Below are 20,132 nucleotides of genomic sequence, written 5' to 3' on the forward strand. Positions count from 1 at the left end.
GGTTACCAATCTCACTAGGTTCTGCTTTATCCCTTCTGTGTTTATTTTCACACAACTCAGCAGATATATGTGTATTTTCCTATTCTTTCATATACAAAAGGCATCATACCACAGATACTCTTTTGCATGTTGCATTTCAGTTCACAGATACCCTCTTTATTATATCTTGTACAGCTGCAGAGAACTCCATTGTGGATAGAAAATTGATTATTCAATCACTGTCCTATATCTGGGCATTTAGATGGTTTTCAGTATTTCACCAATATAAACAATGCTGCAATGAATACCTTTTTGCACATGTAACCTCATATTATTGGGGTATGTCTTTGGGGTAAATTCCTAGAAGTGGAATACTGGTTAAACATTGCCAAATTCCACTTTAAAAGGCAGTACCAGTTTGCATTTCCACCAGTAATGGTTGAATGTATGTTTCCCCTGAGCTTCACCAAGAAAATGTCTTTCCATATTTTCTCCCCAATCTGATTGATATCTGAGAACTGGAATTTTAGTGTAGCTTTAATTTACATTTCTTTAAAAATGACTAAAGGTTGAGCATCACTTCTTATGTATAATGGCAGTTTTTATATGAATTGTGTATTCCCGTCTTTTGTCCATTTTTTATCATTGGGTTTCTGGTCTCTATTCTAAGAGTCTTTATATATTGGGAATATCAATCCTTTTCTTGCGAATTTTTTCTCTATCAGTTATCTTTTGACCTTGTTAATAGTATTTTCTAACAGTTTTTGGAAAAGCTTTTTGGTCATAAAGTTTTTTCTTGTTTTTAAGTGGTTAAATTTATCTTTTATTGTATCTGAATCTTGATTCATGGTTAAAAAAAATCTTCCCTATGTCCAGGTTATGTTTTCTTCTGCCAATTGTATTAGAACTAATATTTGTGCACAGAATGAAGTATGGACCTAACTTACATTTCTTCCAGTTGTCCCTGCATCATTTATTAAAAAGCCCATTATTAAAAGCCCCAGTGAGTTGATACGGCATCTTTATCATACACTGTATTTCTACATGCACCTGGGTCTTTACTAGATTGTCTTTTCCATTCTCCTGGTCTGTTTGACTATTCATGTACTAGTACCATACTATTTTAATTAAAAAGATATTAAGTATACCTTAATATCTGGTAGGGCTGGAGGCCCATGTAGCTTTTCTTTTTGTGTTGTCCTGGTTTCTCATATGAACTTCGATTTGACTTGTCTAGCCCATAAAAAAGTGAGTAGGTATTTTTATTGCGATTGTGTTTACATATAAATTAACTTAGGCAGAACTGACAGCTTTACAATACTGAGTTGCCCTAGGCAAGAACGAGGGATGTCTTTTCCATTGTTAAAGCCTAATATAGTGTCTTTCAGGAGTGTTTTACAGGTTTCCTCATACAAGTCTATTTCTTATTACGTTTACTAAGTAATTTTATAGTCTATTTCCTATATTATAAATGGGGTTTTCTCTACCATTTTATCTTCTAGCTGGTTATTGTTCAGGTACATAAAGGCTATTAGTTTTTACATATTAATTTTATTAAATGCTACTTTGCTCTAGTCTCTCATTTATAATAGTTTTTAATTTTATAATGGACTTCTGTTTGTTCCAATAAGGATTTAAAACTAAAAGTATCTACTTAGTCATCCATTCATCCATCTCAGTCCTCCCACACTTCTTAAAAATAATATCATTCCTTACGTTTCTCTGGTTTTTCCCAGAAGAGACTGAATTCTGCCAAAGGCATTTTCAGCCTTTGGATTTCAGATTTTTCTCTTTAGATCTATTAGTATGATAGATTACATTTATGGATTTTCCAATAGTGAGCTGACCTTGAATTCCTTTAATGTCAATTGGTCATGGTATATTATTTTTATAATATAATATTGAGTTGTTTACTAAAATATTTAATAGTTTTACACTAATATTTGTAAGTGATTTTAGTTTGTGATTTTTTTCTGTCTTCATCAGGTATAGACACCAATATTATACTTGCTTCACAAAAAGAATGGGAAAGCTTTCCTTGATTTTTCATACTCTTGAATAATTTATGGAGCTTTAAAGCTATTTAACCTTTGAAGATTTTGTAGACTTACCCTGTGAAGGCATCTGGGCCAGCTACTTTTTTGTGGAGTAGTTCCTTAATAACTTGCTGTTTTTCTTCTAAAGAAACTGATTAATCTACCTCTAATAGGTCAATTTTGATAAACTGTATTTTCCAAGGAAATTATCCATCTATTCAAGTTTTCAAATTTATTTATATAATGATGTACAAAGTAGTCTTTTATGATTTTACTTATAATGTTTCAACAGCTAATCCTGTTTCAATCATTTGTGATTTTTCCTTTTTAAAAAAACCAGGTTAGCTAGTAGCTTGTCTGTTGTGTTAATTGTTTTAGATTTTCTGTTTTTCTATTCTCTACCTACCTTATAAATTTCATTAAACAGTACCAGAACAACTGACTAGCCACACCTTTTACCATCTACAAAAATTAACTCAAAATGAATCATAAATGTAAAGCCTGAAAGTGTAAACCTAGAAGAAAACATAGAAAATCATCATGATTTTCAGTTAGGCAAAGATTTCTGAGATACCATACCAAAGACGCAGTCCATAAAAGAAAGAAAAGGTAAATAGGATTTTATCAAAATTAAAACTCTTGAAAAAAACAGTGTTAATAAAAAGACAAGCCACACAGTAGGAGAAAATATTTCCAAATCATATATCTGATTTTAAAAGCTTACATCCAGATTATATAAAGAACTCTTACAACACAACAATAAAGAAAGATAACCCAATTTAAAAATGGGCAAAGGATTTAAATGGCACCAAGCACCAAAGAAGTCTTTAGAGGAAGAAGATACACAAATGGCAAATAAGCACATGGAAAGGTGCTCAATATCATTAGTCATTAGGGAAATGCAAATTGAAACCATAATGAGGTATTACTATACACCCATTAAAATGGCTAAATTTTTTGAGACAGGGTCTTGCTCTGTTGCCTGGGCTAGAGTGCCGTGGTGTCAGCCTCACTCACAGGAATCTCAAACTCCTGGGCTTAAGCAATCCTTCTGCCTCAGCCTCCCGAGTAGCTGGGACTACAGGTATGCGCCACCATGCCCGGCTAATTTTTTCTATATATTTTTAGTTGTCCAGATAATTTCTTTCTGTTTTTTTTAGTAGAGACGGGGTCTTACTCTTGCTCAGGCTGGTCTCGTGAACTCCTGACCTGGAGCGATCCTCCTGCCTTGGCCTCCCAGAGTGCTACAGGCGCCCAGCCACTGCACCCGGCCTCAAAGTTTTTAAAAATTTCTTTTGATAACACTGTAGATTTCTGTGTACAGATCCATGTTATCTTTTATCATATAAGTATTTAATATTTTTGAAGTTACTATAAATAATACTGTTTATTAAAACTTTATAGATATATAAGATTAATTTTTGTCTAACGATTTTGTATTCTGCAACCTTGCTAAACTTAATATTAGTCTAGTAGCTTTTTTTGTAGAGTCTATGAGATTTTTTTACACAGAAAATCATGTCATCTGCAAACAAAGACAATTTCTTCCTTTCTAATCTGGATTACTTTCTTTCTTTTGCTTTATTGCACTGGTTAGAACCTTTAATACAATGCTGAAAACAAGTGGTCAAAGTAGATAGTCTTGACATGTTTCTGATCTTAGGGAGAAAGAATTGATTTTTTTTTTTAAACCATTAAGTATGATGCCAGCTGTAGGTTTTTTTTTTGTAGATGTACTTTATCAGGTTTAGGAAATTTCTTTTCTATTCAGAGTCTGTGGAGAGGTTTTTAATCAAGAATGGATTTTGGATTTTGTCAAATGCTTTTTGGCACTATTGAAATAACCATATGGCTTTTCTCTTTTAGTTTAATATGGTAAGAATTACACTGATTTTCTAATGTTAAATTTATCTTGCATTCATTGGATAAATCCTACTTGGTTAAGACATGTTATACTTTTTACAAGATATTAAATTTGCTAAAATTTTGGCATTTATGTGAAGGATAGTGGTCTGTAGTTTTCTTTTTTTTGAAATGTGTTAAGTTTCGAAATCTAGGTAATGCTTGGGAAGTATTCCTTCCTTTTCAATATTCTGGTAGAAAATTTCTACTTAGCTCGGCCTTTTTGTTTTTGATTTCCTAATAATTCATAGCTTTACTATACTGTGATCAGTGTTATTTATAATATTACTACTTTATGGTATTTCCTAATATTTTCTATGGAAACTAATATATGATTATTTTTGTTGAATTTTCCTTATGAGCTTTAAAAGGTATATTCTCTATTATCAGAGTTTAATATTTCATATTGATTATGTTGTTTAAGTCTTCTATACCTTTATTATTTTTTTTCTTTGTCTTGTACTGACAGTTCTGTTAAGGTATCAATTTCTTTTTAGTTTTTTCTCCCCTGAAGAGTTACCCTTCCAAAACTGCCTCCTTTTGATTCCCTTGTGTGCTTTTAGATTCCTTCCCTACTCTGATCTAGCAGGACTTCTTTTCAGTAATTTTATACTTAGGGTGGACCTTCTCTTTCTGGCAGTGATTTTTAGATCAATCAATCTTAGGCTTACTGTTTGCTTTCCTCTTTTCTTTTTCATGCATGTTTTCCTAGACTGCTTTCAATCTCTATAAGATTTGCACAGGAAACAGTCTGCTGGGATTTGGTATTTACTTTTCTATTTATCAGTAATTTAAAGTTTAGATATTATGTGTCTTTCAGTTAGGCTGAGGGTGTGGTTTCTAAACAAATGAACATTCCTCTGAAAGCTAAAGCTCCAATTTCCTTTCCTCTCCTCCCAAAGGGAAACCACTGGATAGTGGCTATATATATTTACCTAAAGTATGTATGTACCATTTCCATGCATGTTTTTATGTTTACTAAGTATATACAAGCTGTTTTGTATTTTTAAAAATTTACATAAATAATATCAGCTGTACATATCATTTGCAACTTGATTCATTCACCATTATTTTGAGATTCATCAATGTGGATACAATACCTAACTAGTGGATATACTAGTTTATTCATTCTAGCTGCTATATCCCACTACATAATAAATAACAATTATTTATTCCCATTCCATTTTCCACTATTACACTATGAAAGTACTTATATGTATGTTCCTTGTGTGTAAATCTATAGACATCAAGAAGATATGTATGTATGTAACCATAGGGTATGTATGCACATTTATTAGGTACTGCTAAACTGTTCTCAAAAGAGTCTTTGTTAATTTATATCTCACTAACAATATCCAAGATTTTCCATTTCTCCAAATCCTTGCTATCACTTGTGGGATACTGCCATTTCCCCCCTCCCCCCCCAAAATTAAACTAATCTGAATTAAATAAACTTCTGATAGAAAAAGTAGCATTTACACATGGAAAACTGACATGTTGAATTACTGCTTTGTTCTTGTAGGTATTTCATGATTGAGTCTTAAACTATTAGTTTTGAAGGTATAAAAGAATTTATGGATATTTATTTTCTAGGCTCCAAGGGTGATTAAGCATAGCAGTATGCCTGGAGGTACACCGTTTTGGCCTTCCCATAAAACTGTTTTAACTGAATGTCAATAGATCATCAGACTACCCTGAAGGATGCTTTCAGAAAATCTGTTACTGTTACAGTGTTCCTGAGTAATTTTGTCTTTTTAAATGACAGAGGAGAAATTCTGTCTATCTTATTACCAGGAGCAACTATGCTTACCTTCTTATCTTGAACATCTCCTTCATTTTTATTGGTAAACACTGCTGATCTTAGCCCCTTAATTATGTTACATGTTGGAAGGCTAGAGCCAAAGTCTATCTCTAGCAAATGACCTTAAAATAATAACTTCTACTCTTAGATTTGTGTTATCATTTCTGTTCTCATTTTGTCTACCTTCTTTAACTATCTTGTATGTATTTTTCTAAGCCACCTAAAATTAAACGTTTGGTTAAATGAATTGCTAACAATAAATTCATAATCAATGCTATATGATCTGTCCTATATTTTTTCATGTTTCTATCCCATCATTGTTCCATACTGTCAAAGGCATATCTCATTATAAATGATAATCTGGGATTACTTTGATGCTTACCTTTTCAGCTACCTCTCGCACGGACTGAACACTTGTTCCATACAGATGATTGTTATACTGGCCAGCTTCAATGAATTTATGTTCCTGAATATCTTTTTCCATTTGCTCTCTTGAAGTCACAAAATGATAATCTCTTCCATCTACCTCATAATCTCGTTTTGGTCTAGTTGTATCTTTAATAGAAAAGAACTTGGGGAAGTGTTTAATATAAAAAAAACACAAGAGATCCATTTCTACTTATATCATTGTTTTCCAACGTTCAACAAAACAGATTAATTTAAATCTGAGAAAGGACAATAATATGGAGGATGGAAGAGTAATCAATAAAATAACTAAGTACAAACCATTAATCAAGGTTATATTTACTTTTCCCACATGGGATGACAGGAAATGTTAAGAACAATAATTAAGAGTTTTTGTTTGGTTACTTACGAGGAACACAGGATCCAAATTTGTCAGGAAATTCTGAGATCAAATCATCATTTATCCTGTCTTTCATAGGTCCCAATATGATCACTGGTCGAGTATAATTAACTATAAAGAAAAACTACATGTTAAAAGGAATAAACATTCAACAAATACCAAGGTATTTTATTTCACCAGAAAACAAAAATATCCTTAACTGTTACGAAGAATTGTTTTTCTTTTTTCTCCAACCCACTCTATCATTATCCAAAGATGCCTAACTTGCTATTTCATAAACCTTTACTAAAATCTTAAACTTGACTTCACCTTCTGCTAAAAGTCACACACTTGATAATTCAACCAAGTTAAATTTAGCATTTTAGCAGATAATGTTTCTTTACATTGCTAACACCATCTCACTACAAATGAGAGAACCAAGTACAGTGTTTTACTGATGGTTTTTGAAGTAGAAATTGTTAAGGAAGCAGAATAAATAAGGGTGGAAAAGAAACCGGGTGTCGAAAGTAATATAATCACAGTAGTGATCTGAAAGATAATTTTTTTTTTTTTTTTTTGGTAGAGATAGTGCTTTGCTACGTTGTCTAGGCTGGTCTCAAGTGATCCTCCCATCTTGGCCTCCCAAAGTGCTGGAAGTACACGTATGAGCCACTGCGTCAAACTAGAAAGATGATCTAACACAAGCGTATACACTGGGTTGTAAGGGATCATGCTGGAAGAAGGGAGACTGGTAGTGAGAATCAGAAAAATGTGGTAGGAGGAATGAAAAGAAGGTCATAAATAAGATGATTTGATAGAAATATTAATAGAACAAACAGGACCTAGAACTTCCTGGATGAGGATGAGGAACAGAGAGAGGTCAAAGATGCTTTCAAGAGTTTTCAGAAAGAGTTATTGGAAGGATAGTGATACTAACATGAACACTGGAAAAAAGTTGCTTAGGAAATAAAACACCAATATAGAATAGCCAATATAAAATGACTAGATTCTAATATACTGTGGCCTAAACCAGTTATATTTCATAAAACACATATAGTAAATTTCTCCATATATACACATAGTAAAAAACATACAGTGAAATTATAGTACAGCATTTTTTTGAGGTATGAGTTAGACCTTTATGTTCCAAATTAAGTGATATATTTTTCTAGAAGATTATAAAACATCAACAGGCTTCACAAACCTTCTTGTTGATTCACTGGTTCATAAGATAAGACATATTCTTCTTGACCACCTATTAGAAAGTTAAAGCACAGATGAGAAAAATCTGTATAATTACTGCTTAACTAATTTTTCATACATAATATATATTACTAGAACTTTGCCATATAAATGGCAGAGATGTAGAAAAAAGTACTTTATTTGTGGTAAGATTTAGTAAAATAAAAAAGTGGCAAATTATAAAGTCATAAGGATAAATTTGGTAAGTGAAAAGTAAAATATAAATGGGCTAAATAACTATTGTTCTGTTACTGTTTTTCATAGATTATAATCAAATCTATGTAAAATCTTCATTTGTGACTTTGAGTATGTGCTATTCACTTTTTATCTAGAATCTAAGAACTATTAAATCTTTTAAAGATTAATACTTTAATGAGCAGTTTTACACATATACATATTAGGCAATTTGCTGCTATGTAAAATGTGCTACTTTTTGGTCCCACTAGTGTAATATTTAATAGAGTACATTTTATTGTAAAAATAATTATCACCATCTAACAATTAAAAATTATAAACAGAAAAGTGAAATTATGTCATTATTTCATTGATGAAAAATTCACTAATTCAACTTTGTAAAAGTAACATTTAATGTGATTTAAAAAAAAGATTTAGGTAAAACTAAACCCTTCCCTTCAAACAAAATGAATCACAGTGATGGTAAAGGAGATAAATATATTTTGCTTAAAAGCAATTAAGAAGTTACAGCCTATGAAGGTTAAAGTAGAGGTTTAGAACTTAGGAAATATTCTAAATAAAAAAGTCTACAAATTATATCTGAATTCAATAAAAAGAAATAAGAAGTTAAAAATGCCGCTTCTACGTGCGCGCGAGCACACACACACACACACACACACACACGTGCAGAAAAACAAACTAGAAAAGACTGTTAATCCAAGTAGTTCAATGAAAGTAACCAATATCAGACAATGTATTTGAAAATTTTCTCCTTGATTATCAAGATTCTATAACAATTTTATCACTAATTTTATCATGGATTTACATTTTATGCATGTAGCTGCAGGTCTTTTAAAATCATATATTGGTATAAATATTCTTTTCTGCTTTAAAAGCCTGTTTCTTTGTTTTCAACTGTATTGCCATAGTATATAAAACAGATATTTTACAAGCTATTTTTTAAAGTACTGGATGTAAAACACAGTTTACATACTAGCAAAAACATGCAATTTGAATATTCCACACCTTAATAATTCATGCAAATGGTGAGACAGTATATACTTTCATTACCTCTTTTTAGTCTAGAAAGCCACTCAACTACTCTACAGTGGGTTCTGGTTATAAGTTAATAAAGTACTGAAATACAAGAAATCATATTCCCTCACCAAAAAAATCATTAAGTAACTATTATGTAGAAAAAACAACCAACCAAATGAAATGAGGATTAAAAGTATATATTGTCAACATGAAAAAATATTAGGGACTGATATTAACAGGATGGACCTTTTGAGTAGCCATACTCATCTGTAATCAAGATTACTTTCATATTAGACAGCAGTAAAAAAAAAGTTAGAAAAGCAATTTTAATTTTTAAGGTGCTACAACTGATTATATTTATGTACTCTCCCCTTCTCCCATGCCCAGATCTGTTTAAAAACATCACATGCTTGTATAGTTCACTTAATAATACTGACAATATAATATAAAACACCCAAAAGAAATCAGTATTACTTTTTGAGCTATCATTGAAAATGTTTCCTTCCTCATTTCTTATGTTCACCAAGAGCTGGTGATAATGACTTGACTGAGACCAGTATTGGTGACAGAGAATAAGAAAGGAAATCAAGCTGATTATAATTTAGCATTACTGAAAAATATTATTTTAGTGCTCAGATGAAAAACAATTACTAAACAAAATGTCAAAATATTAACACAATTTACCCGCATTTAACTATATATTATTTTCTTATAAAAATATACACATATACACACATAGGTACTGTGTATACAAATAACACTATTTATAAAAAGGATCTTAGTATTTTGTTAAAATTTTGTAAATTAACCTCTATGTAGTATAATTTTATTTTTCACATACAGAATTTTACTTGGGTCTCTCTGATTTTAAAATATTAATCATCTAATTTTCAGTTTTTAGAACATATCACTAAGGAACCCCCCACCCCTCAAAGGACAGATATTACTTGAGATTACAAAAGAACAAGTAACTTAAAACACTTACGGTAACTACTTTCACTATCGCTGGCATTAGAAGTTACATGCTCTGAAATTGCAGGACAATGAAAAAAATAAAACACAGTGTCATGAGTTTAAAAAGCTAATAAAAGCAAATTATCAAAATAAAACAGGGCGACATTATAAAATGTTGAGATATAACCACACATAACAAAAGAGTTAAAAAAATTTTTGAGTTTTTGAAAAGTTTACTTTTTTCAAATAAACATGAATTAGCAAGAGAAAACACTTGTACTTAAGGACGATGCCTCATTTTTGTACAACACAGTGTATGAACAAATCTATATTATAAACAGCAAGTAGAATATGACAAAAAGGGCAAAATGATCCTAAGTCCAAATATAGACATAAAACCCCCAAGAGAGAAAATATTGGCACCATTTAATTCAGTTTATGAAATAGTGATGACTGGCAAAAGAGACAAGTTATATCTCAGCAAACACATGCCCATTTTAATGAAGTGATAACTTTGTAATTAAAAAATGAATAGATGATCTTGTTTTTAGTCCAGCTTCGTTTCTGAAGAGCAATGAAAATCCATGTTTCTGAGATCATACAGATAAAGCATTTTAGATGTCATAAATTTAAGATGTCTTAAAAAAAAGTCAAATGGAAGGGAATTCTAGATAGTGTCAATGTATTTTAAAACAGACTAATATTTCTTAGAAACTTTGTTTTGATAAAATTGATGGTGGCTGCTTTGCAAAACAGAAAAAAAATATAATGGAAACAAACACACCCACTCAAAAATTGCCTGGCCTGATTTCATAACTTGATTATTTAGTAAACAATAGGCATTCTTCTCATGCATGTAAATGTAATCGTGGCTATTCTCTCAATAAATATCTCTTCAACAAAATAATACTTTCATTTATAAAAACTAAAACTTTCAACGAGAAAGGGAAACCTAAGTTTCTTATGTTAGGGAAAGGAAAAAAATTTTTTTAAGGATAAAGAAAAAGTTTGAGGATAAATATCTGCTATACCACACTACCTACAGGGTCTCCTAAAATCAAACAGCACTACTGAGAATTACAGAGAATGGCAGAACATAAGATTTCAAATTAGATTAAAAAAAAAAAAGATTTCTGAATTGCTTTCATAGTGAATAATAAATCTGTCATTCTAACTTGCAAAGACAAGATGTAACTTTCTTAATTATGATTACATACATTTTGAATAAAGCAAAGACTTTGAAAATTGCAAGTAAAATAGACTAATATATGACAAGCATATGTAAAATGGTGGTTTTTTAAAGCTTGTATTTAAAAATTCTTTCCACTTCAAAATAATCGTTTAAACTTATTGTATATTAGATTGATAAATTATTATTTACCTTGTTATTTATTATTTAGAGATTTTAGTTTGCTTTAATCTGTTTTTCACAAACATCAATAACTATGAATGCCTTTATTTATGCAGCTTTTTTACCTTTTGTCCTATTTCCTTAGAATTCATTCCTAGAAGTAGGAATGCCACATTAAAAAACATTCTTAAGTTTATATTAGGATTGATATTATAATCTGCAACATCTGATTTGTAAAAGAAAGAAAAATTAGTTATTACAATGGGTGAAGGGAGGGGGAAAGTGGGAGTATAGAGGAAACAAAATTGGTTAATTGTATTGATAATTATGGAAGCTGGATAAATGAATACTTACAGGGTTTATTTTTACTATTCTTTTACTATTGAATATGTCTTATATGTTATATAATAAAAAGTTAAAGTTACTGAAATCTCTTTCCCATCTTTTTTATTTTTTTGAGACAGGGTCTTGCTTTGTTGTTCAGGCTAGAGTGTAGTGGTGTCATCATAGCTCACTGCAACCTCAAAACTTCCAGGCTCAAACAATCTTCCTGCCTCAGTCTCCCAAGTAGCTGGGACTACAGGTGTGTGCCACCACACCTGGCTAATTGTTCTGTTTTTTTTTTTTTTTTTTTTGTAGAGACAGGGTCTCTTGCTCAGGTTGGTCTTGAACTCCTGGCCTCAAGCAATCCTCCTGCCTCAGCCTCCCAAAGTGCTAGGATTATAGGAATGAGCCATCGCTTCCAGCTCTTTTCTATCTTTTTTGAGATTTCTCCCACTCATCTTAAACTCTCTAAGATTGCCAGAGGCTATACAACAAATTCTGCAAGTTCTTTCAAATATCATTTTACTTAGCTCCCATACAATAAAACCTCACTACTTAAAGTGTGGTCCTTGAAATAGCATCATTGTAATTACTTGGAATCTTACCAGAAAAATAAAATGCTTTTCTCCTGATAATAAAAAAAGTCCTCTTCAAAACACTTCATCAGCAATAATCAAATAACCAATAAACATAGAAAAAGGTGTTCAACTTAATTACTCATCAGGAAAATGCAAATTAAAACCATAAAGTATATCTCTACCATCCACCAGAATGGTTAAAATGAAAAAACAAAACAAAACAGACATACCAAGCACAGATTAAGGATATGAAGCAACTGGAACTCATAACAGGGATGGGCAAATTGATAAAATTACTTTGGAAAACTATTTGGCAGCATCTACTAAAGCTGAACATATGTGTATACATATGACCCACCAATTCCTTTCCTGGACATTTTTCCAACAGAAAGGCATATTTATGCTCACCAAAAAACATGTACAAGAATGTTCAAAGTAACACTTCAAAATAGCTCCAAGCGAATGTTTACTTACAAATAATAGATAATATATGTACAACTTCATATTTTATTTTTTCATTTATCTTGTGTATTTTTCATGCCATTATTTTAAAATATGATTTGCAATGGTTATATAATATTTCAAAGTATGGATAAATCATACTTCACTAACCACGTCCCAACTGTAAGACATTGTAGGATGGTTTCATTTTTTTTTTTTTTGCTGTTATTTCTAAACAATATTAAACATTCCAATATATAAGCCATTATCTCCATCTCTAATTACATCCTTAGGATAAAATCCTTGAAGAGTATTTAGTGGGTTAGTAGCTAACAGAGGAAAATTAACTATCAAACAGAAAGAGAAATAAACTCACAGCACAAAATTGCCCCTTTGAAGAGAAAACTCACAGCACAACTGCCCTTTGTTTTGTTTGATTAAACACTTGGGGTTCAACTCCGCTCCAAGCCTAACTTGTTATCTCTAAGAGTTTCCTTCTTAAAGCCCTGAAGGGCCCTAAGAGGACAACAGGGGTGGGAGCCCTCTGCTCCAGCTCTGCTTCAGTTCCTGCTAAAACCAGATTTCAAGGACTTACAAAGTTGGCCTCACAGAGAGAAAAAAAAAAAAAAAAAAAAAATTAAAAAGCACATGAAGCATTTTCACAGCTGTTTTTGCTATCAGTTGGCTGCAATCACTTTTTTTCTTTGTCTTTGCCCCCAAATAAAAACCCCAAACCTCCTATCCTAGGCGCTGACACTTTCCTGTCCTCCTTTCTTGTCGTGCCCTTCCCTCCTTTGGGAAGTAAAATAAACTTTCTTTCCTAAAACTGTTTTCTACTCTTGGTGTAAGAATTCTTTCGCCAACCCAAGCCATCAGCTCCTCTTGAGTTCCCTGTGATCGTAACATGGGTCAAAAGATACACTTTTCCAGAAAGGCTGTACCAATGTACATTTCCAATTGTAGTATGTTAAAAATAGCCACTTTGCAGAACCTTCTCCATCACTGAATTTCCCTTTAAAATAAAAGTCTGCCAAGGTGACAGGTTAAACATCATTTTATTGATTATTAGGGAGAAATTAAACATTTTTATATGCTTATTTCATTTGTATATCTTTTGAGCACTCTTGTCATACCCTTTGTCCAGTTTTCTAATGGGGAGTTAGTCTCTTATTAATCTGTTAGAAATTTATAGTGTAAGGATATTATCCCTTTGACATACATGGTACAAATACATTCTTCAAGTTTTTATTTTTATTTTATGATGTTTGATGAACACAATGATTTCAAATCTAACCAAATTTCATCTTTATACGCAAACATTTCTTCCTGATAGTGTGTATCATGTCTTTTCTCTTTGCTCTCCCTTAATACATCATTAGTATCAAGCAATACTACTACTTTTACATCTTATTTGTACCACAAATGAAAATAAGTCTGGGTTTGGCATCTTAGAGCACTGCATAACTGTGCTTAAATAAGTCTTGAAGATGAGAAGAAAGGAAAGAGATATGTAACAGGAAACGTACGTGCCTAATTGAGGAAGTTTTTGAGTTGTACAAAATGGAAAGTTGTAAAAATGGAAAGGCTGCATATAACAGGAACAAACCTGGCCTGAAACTGTATGTCATGATTTCACTTGAGTACTTTATATATCTTCTATTTAGTTATAATAGAGTTATATCCTTTTAGTCTTTGTTAAAGGAATCTTAACCAGTTTTATTCCCTTGAGCTTTCTCAAAATTGCATCCTGAAAGCATAAAAGCAGCACAGGTTTCCATTTCTAGCTTTTCACAAATATGATTTAGTTGCAGTCTCCCAGACTTCTATTGCACTCTCATTAGTTCTGTTAGTCAAAATTAGCTTTGGAAAAGTGATTTCTCTCATTGTTTCTGCTACTGTCAACATGGTAAACCAATAATTTATTTGACTCTCTTTTTTAGAATAAGGAACGGTTGAATTCATGTCTAGGAAAAGTATCTATGGTATCACTTCTGTTTCTTTCTCTGTTCTTCAACACCCTGTTTTTCATAGGCTGTGTAAATTTACATGCAGATGTACTTTAATTTTGATATTCAGAGGTATGTATTCTCCATCTCTTCAATAGGCTTGTTTCTCTGGAATAATTTTACCCTTCTGTTTGGAGTTCTGTTCCAACAAGGCTTAATGACTACGTATATTAGGTTGCATTTAATTCTTTTTTTTTTTTTTTTGGAGACAGAGTCTCACTCTGTTGCCCAGGCTAGAGTGAGTGCCGTGGCGTCAGCCTAGCTCACAGCAACCTCAAACTCCTGAGCTCAAGCGATCCTCCTGTCTCAGCCTCCCGAGTAGCTGGGACTACAGGCATGCACCACCATGCCCGGCTAATTTTTTCTATATATATTTTTAGCTGTCCATATAATTTCTTTCTATTTTTAGTAGAGATGGGGTCTCGCTCTTGCTCAGGCTGGTCTCGAACTCCTGAGCTCAAACGATCCGCCCACCTCGGCCTCCCAGGGTGCTAGGATTACAGGCGTGAGCCACCGCGCCCGGCCTGCATTTAATTCTTATATTAAAATCTCACAAGATTTTCCTAAGTTTATTCCCTGTATTCTGAACTTTAGAATATAGATAACTCAGGCCACAAGAAATGTCCTTGACCCACCCTTTTTTAGTTATTTTCTACTGTATAACTACTATAGGTACCTTGTCAACTGCTTTATGTGGTCTATTTTATGTGGTAACCTCCATCATATCCAGTTTTAGAATTTTACTGATATTTTTGTCTTCCTCATTTTCTTAATAAAATCTTGATCTAATCATTAAATTACCAGGCAAATAAATTCTTTCAATTCTTGTGAGATGAAGCACAGAAACCTATCATTCAAGGCATCTTAAGTCACTGACCAGAAAATAAAATCTTTATCTAAATAACATTGTCCAATAATCAATTACAATTTTCCATATTATTTCTCTTCCTAAGTCCCAATCTTCAATAGAACCACAGATACATGGTCAAGCTATTATATAATTATCATCCATCATAATATTAATATAGGAACAAAATTCACTTAGTTCCTTTTTTTTATGAGTTTTCCACAGATTGCTTTTGACTCAACAGATAATAAAAATCTGTGGGTCTATTTGCTGATCCATACCACCTTCAAAATATGTTATCAATCTCAAAATGAATTCTATAGCATTAATAATCTGGGGTAATATTTTCCAGTTTTGAAGGTTTTCATTGGTAATTTTTCTCAAATGTAAGAGATTAAAAAAAGGTTGCCACTAGTGATAGGAAATCTGTGGCCTTTACCAAATCCTAAAAAGGCACATGCAAAAATAACAAAGCATGTCCAACAGAAATAATTACACATAAACCATACTGTTTTCAATCTGATACAACTCTAAATCATTAAGGTTGAAATAAAAGTCAAGTACCTATAGTTCAGATTAAAATTCCAGTATAAAGTTAGCATAAATCAGGAAAAAAATCTGAGAAACTTAATGTTTAATGTAGATCTCAGAAAGTTAAAAGATACAGGCTATATCCTTAATGATCAATGAATAATAAAGAAATGTTTTCAACATGCTAATGGAAATACCATTTAGAAAAAAAATTACCCTAAAAATTACTTCTATGAGTCACTATCGCCTAGAATTACTTAGTAATATTTGATAAATTTTCATATTTAATTTGAAAACACAATTTAAAATTTTGTTTGCTAAAATGGCTTCTTGGTTCATTCATTCATTCCAATATTTACTGAATGCTTTCTATATACCTGATTCTGTGCCATGCTTTACATGAGCCTAAGTAACTAGCTAGAAAATGAAACAAGAAAAATAGCAAAAAAAAAAAAAAAAAAAACACCAAAAACAGGGACATCTGGGTTAAAGGAAAAACAAAGGACAATATTTCTTATAACTTTTCTCATAACTTGCAACTTTCTTAAAAAAGAGATACATAATTGACCCCATAAATAAACCATTACTTGAACTTGATATCTGCAATTCTTCTCTAATAAGATATAGTATTTTATACTTTTATGGTGATGCTTTATAACACATAATCAAAGTGATCTTAACTTATTTTAACAAAAAAAAAGGGGGACATAAAACCATAGAACTTTAAGGAAGCATATTTCTACATTTTAATAACAAAGGCGGGCAGTACTATTTAAAAAAAAAAAACTTAAAAAATGGTCTTTCTGTTTAAAAAAATCCCTAACAAAAGTAACTGCTAGAAAATTACAAAAAGGAAAATGTAATTATGAGCACAGAGTTTTTCAAGTGACATGTGAAAAATGGAAAATAAGAAAAACAAAAAGCATGTATTACAGAAATAAAAGTCCCAAGCATGTTATAAACATGAAAAGTCTAAAAGCAATCTAAATAATATACCTCCTTATGCCAGAAGGGCACTACCATGAATCTCAAAATTTATCTGAATAAAGGTAGGTTTGTAGATGGAGGTTAAAAAATAACTTGGGAGTATTTTGATCACTTACTCAGGCCTTTTGATCCCATGTCGTCAGGGATCTCCTGTAGAGAGTAGTCCCCAGAGAGCAAGCAATAAAAAGATAATCAAAGAAAATAGTTGTCAGTAATGCATAAAATTGGTGCTACAGTAAGAGACAGTTCCAAGACCATTACAGGTACACATATCTTACAGAGCATTTTTGTAGATTTCAAGAAGTTTGAAATGACCTAGCAGCTAACTGTAATCTATCAAAGGAATGAAAGTTTTAGCTTGGAGGCTGTTTAGGGTAGTAAAACAAAATTTCAGACCATTTCTTGCTATTTTAAAAGTAAAATTCAGATTGTCTACACATAATAAAGAAAAAGATAAAATGGAATGATTCCAGACAGTCTAGTACCAAAGATTGGCAAAGCTATACCTAGAAATAAATTAGCTTCTTAGTTACTCATGCTTTTCCTCTAAGATTCTTTGAATGTATGAATGTTAAGTGTTGTTCATAAAAACTTCTACTTCAAATAATTCTATTTATGTATTTGTTTGTTACAAATATATAACTTAAAAATATTGTTTAAGAATTCTTAAGGTGCCCGAAAAAGTTAAGACTGGCATATAATTAATTTATGCATGTTAAATTGTCCCTGGTTAAGACAATTAGTAACCTGTTGCAGCTCTTGAAACTGTCTCCATGGTAACAACCAACTGCAGGGCAGTAGGTCCCTCTACATTTATTTTCAGCTGTCCACTGGATCCACATACTTACGGTCAGCATCACTTGTTTCCTGCTCACTCTGGTCCTTGTTCTTGTAGAAGGGGAATTTTCGGGAAAAGAGGTTCTTTTTACGCTTGTCATTGAATGACTGCTGAAGAAGAGAAGGAGGGGCAAAACAAAGGGATGTCTACTGTCTGTGTGTACAAAGGCCCAGCCTAGCAGCTCTGTGGAAGCTGACTCCTACGACCACACTGTGCAGTTTGTATATGAATCTTACTTTAATCACATATAACGTGAATTTCTAATTTCATATAAATTCCTCTAATTCTAATTTTTTGCAACTGAAAATATTAAAAAATTTTAGAGTCTAATTCAGTTCTATCTAAAAATAAGGAATAAATGCTACTTGACAAAAAAAGTAAATCAGATTAACCAATACTATAGTACAAAACAAGCTAACATATGTTTATATCAATCCATAGTTTTCTAGAAAAATTTCCAAGTACTAAGTGCTCCATGGAAAAGTTATTTTAAATGTTACTGTGCTAAATGTTACTATATTATTATTTTTTATGCATTAGATAGTAATCTTCATTTTTCTTTGGCCTGATTACAGTTATTTATTTTCCCCCCTTTTTTTTTGTGGCCACAATGAACTAACAGAAAAGCCATTATTAACAAAATAACAATCATGAGAAAGTTGCTAATGCTAAATACTTAAAAACAAACAATCTTATTTTTTTTGAAGAGGAAAAAAGGTAACTAAATGTTTACAGCATGAATCAGAAAATGGGAAGAAAATGAAGAGGTCCATCAAGCATGAGTCCAGCAAAGATTTATCAATGCTATCTAAGCCAAGGAAGAAGAGTCAGAAGTCTCCTGGAGAACTTGAATGCTATCAGGACTGATTTACTTGTTCTTAATTAAGTTCTACTATACTTACCTATTTTTAGAAGTATATATAAATAAAATAGAACCATATCCAATTCATTGGCCCAATGGCTTTCATAGAAAACAAAAAATTTGGTGCCCACCAAAGCCACAAAGGCACTTAAGATTCTAACAGTTTATACACAATTGCTATGTGGGAGCTGAACAGCTGATTTTCATGGCCATTACTGCATAGATGTTGGAAAAAAGTACTTTTTCCCTTGAATGTCCCATTTGTACATTCATAGATTTAAGAACATGTAGCACAAAGAATGATGAGGCTATTTAAAAAGAAATAGCTTCTTTTGTAATTTCTATGTCATAGGTATCAACGTTTTGAAGGAAATGGCCTTTAACTACCAGTGACACTTGGAATTATTATTTTTTTTGAGGGGAGGAGGAAGGGAATAATATAAAGGACAGAAATTTCATTCTGATTTTTTTTTTTTGAGACAAGGTCTCTCTCTGTCGCCTGGGCTAGAGTGCAGTGGTGTCATCATAGCTCACTGCAACCTCAAATTCCTGGGCTCAAGCAATTCTCCTGTCTCAGCCTTCTGAGTAGCTGGTACTACAGGGGTGTGCTGCCATACCCGGCTAAGTTTTCTATTTTTTGTAGACAGGGTCTTACTTTTGCTCAGGCTGGTCTCAAACTCCTGGCCTCAAGAAATCCTCCCACCTTGGCCTCTCAAAAGTGCCAGGATTATAGACGTGAGCCACTGCACCCAGCCCTTGTTCTGATTTTTTTTGAGTTTATCCGTGTCTTAAGATGCTATATCATTATTTGGAAGTATATTGACACCAGGCAGTATGTTTTAGCATGCCTGTATTTTAGCATGTGGTGCCAAGTGGTTAAGGTTTTGAAGTAGATTAAAGTGACTTTTAGCTCCAATTCTATGATTTGAGATTTATTTTGATAAGGATCTTTATAAAAACAAAGTTAAACTTTTATTTTTACCTTTTCATTATCAATAATTCAGAATTATTAAGTTCACAGTTCATTAGCCAAGCAGATTGTCTTGATTTCAATCTTAAATTTTGAAGGCTCTGAGGAACTAGATAAAAGAGAACTCTAAGCAGAAGTTAAAAATTCAGTTGAGAAGAAAGTATTACGGAGAACTCTGGGTTTATAACTATCTTATAATTTGTCAAGTAGCATTATTTGAATAAAAATCTTTGCTTGAATCCAAATTTTAGAAAGGAAAAAGAAAAGAAAATTTAAATTTTAGTAGAGAAAAAAATCATGGTAATCTAATTTAGGGAAGGACTAAATCTTTCCATTCATAACAATCACTAGTTTTGAATTTGGTAATAGTTTTTATGGTATCTGATAAAACTGATACGCTTTCTATAAAAGGTTATTTACCCCTCTTACTGCATATATAGTGGTCAGAGTCAGTTTCACAGAAAACAACCAAAAGAAACATGAAGTT

At 32.0% G+C, this 20,132-nt stretch overlaps 1 protein-coding gene across 22 annotated transcripts in view; it reads right to left on the reverse strand.

Annotated features, from left to right (window-relative positions):
- DLG1 (discs large MAGUK scaffold protein 1) overlaps positions 1-20,132 on the reverse strand; it is a 282,135-nt gene that overhangs the window by 17,190 nt on the left and 244,813 nt on the right. For 9 of the 22 annotated variants that reach the window (XM_069475188.1, XM_069475186.1, XM_069475189.1 and 6 more), the window contains 5 exons: positions 17,092-17,125; positions 9,942-9,983; positions 7,707-7,757; positions 6,533-6,634; positions 6,101-6,273 (listed from right to left, as the gene is read on the reverse strand). In XM_069475188.1, coding sequence (XP_069331289.1) covers positions 6,101-6,273; positions 6,533-6,634; positions 7,707-7,757; positions 9,942-9,983; positions 17,092-17,125 — 402 coding nt within the window. Of the gene's footprint in view, positions 1-6,100; positions 6,274-6,532; positions 6,635-7,706; positions 7,758-9,202; positions 9,239-9,941; positions 9,984-17,091; positions 17,126-17,823; positions 17,924-20,132 lie in introns of all 22 variants that reach the window. The other 13 variants (XM_069475180.1, XM_069475181.1, XM_069475179.1 and 10 more) reach the window with 3 other exon arrangements.

The sequence above is a fragment of the Eulemur rufifrons genome, chromosome 7 (genome assembly GCF_041146395.1).
Source record: "Eulemur rufifrons isolate Redbay chromosome 7, OSU_ERuf_1, whole genome shotgun sequence".
NCBI classification, from domain to species: Eukaryota; Metazoa; Chordata; class Mammalia; order Primates; family Lemuridae; genus Eulemur; species Eulemur rufifrons.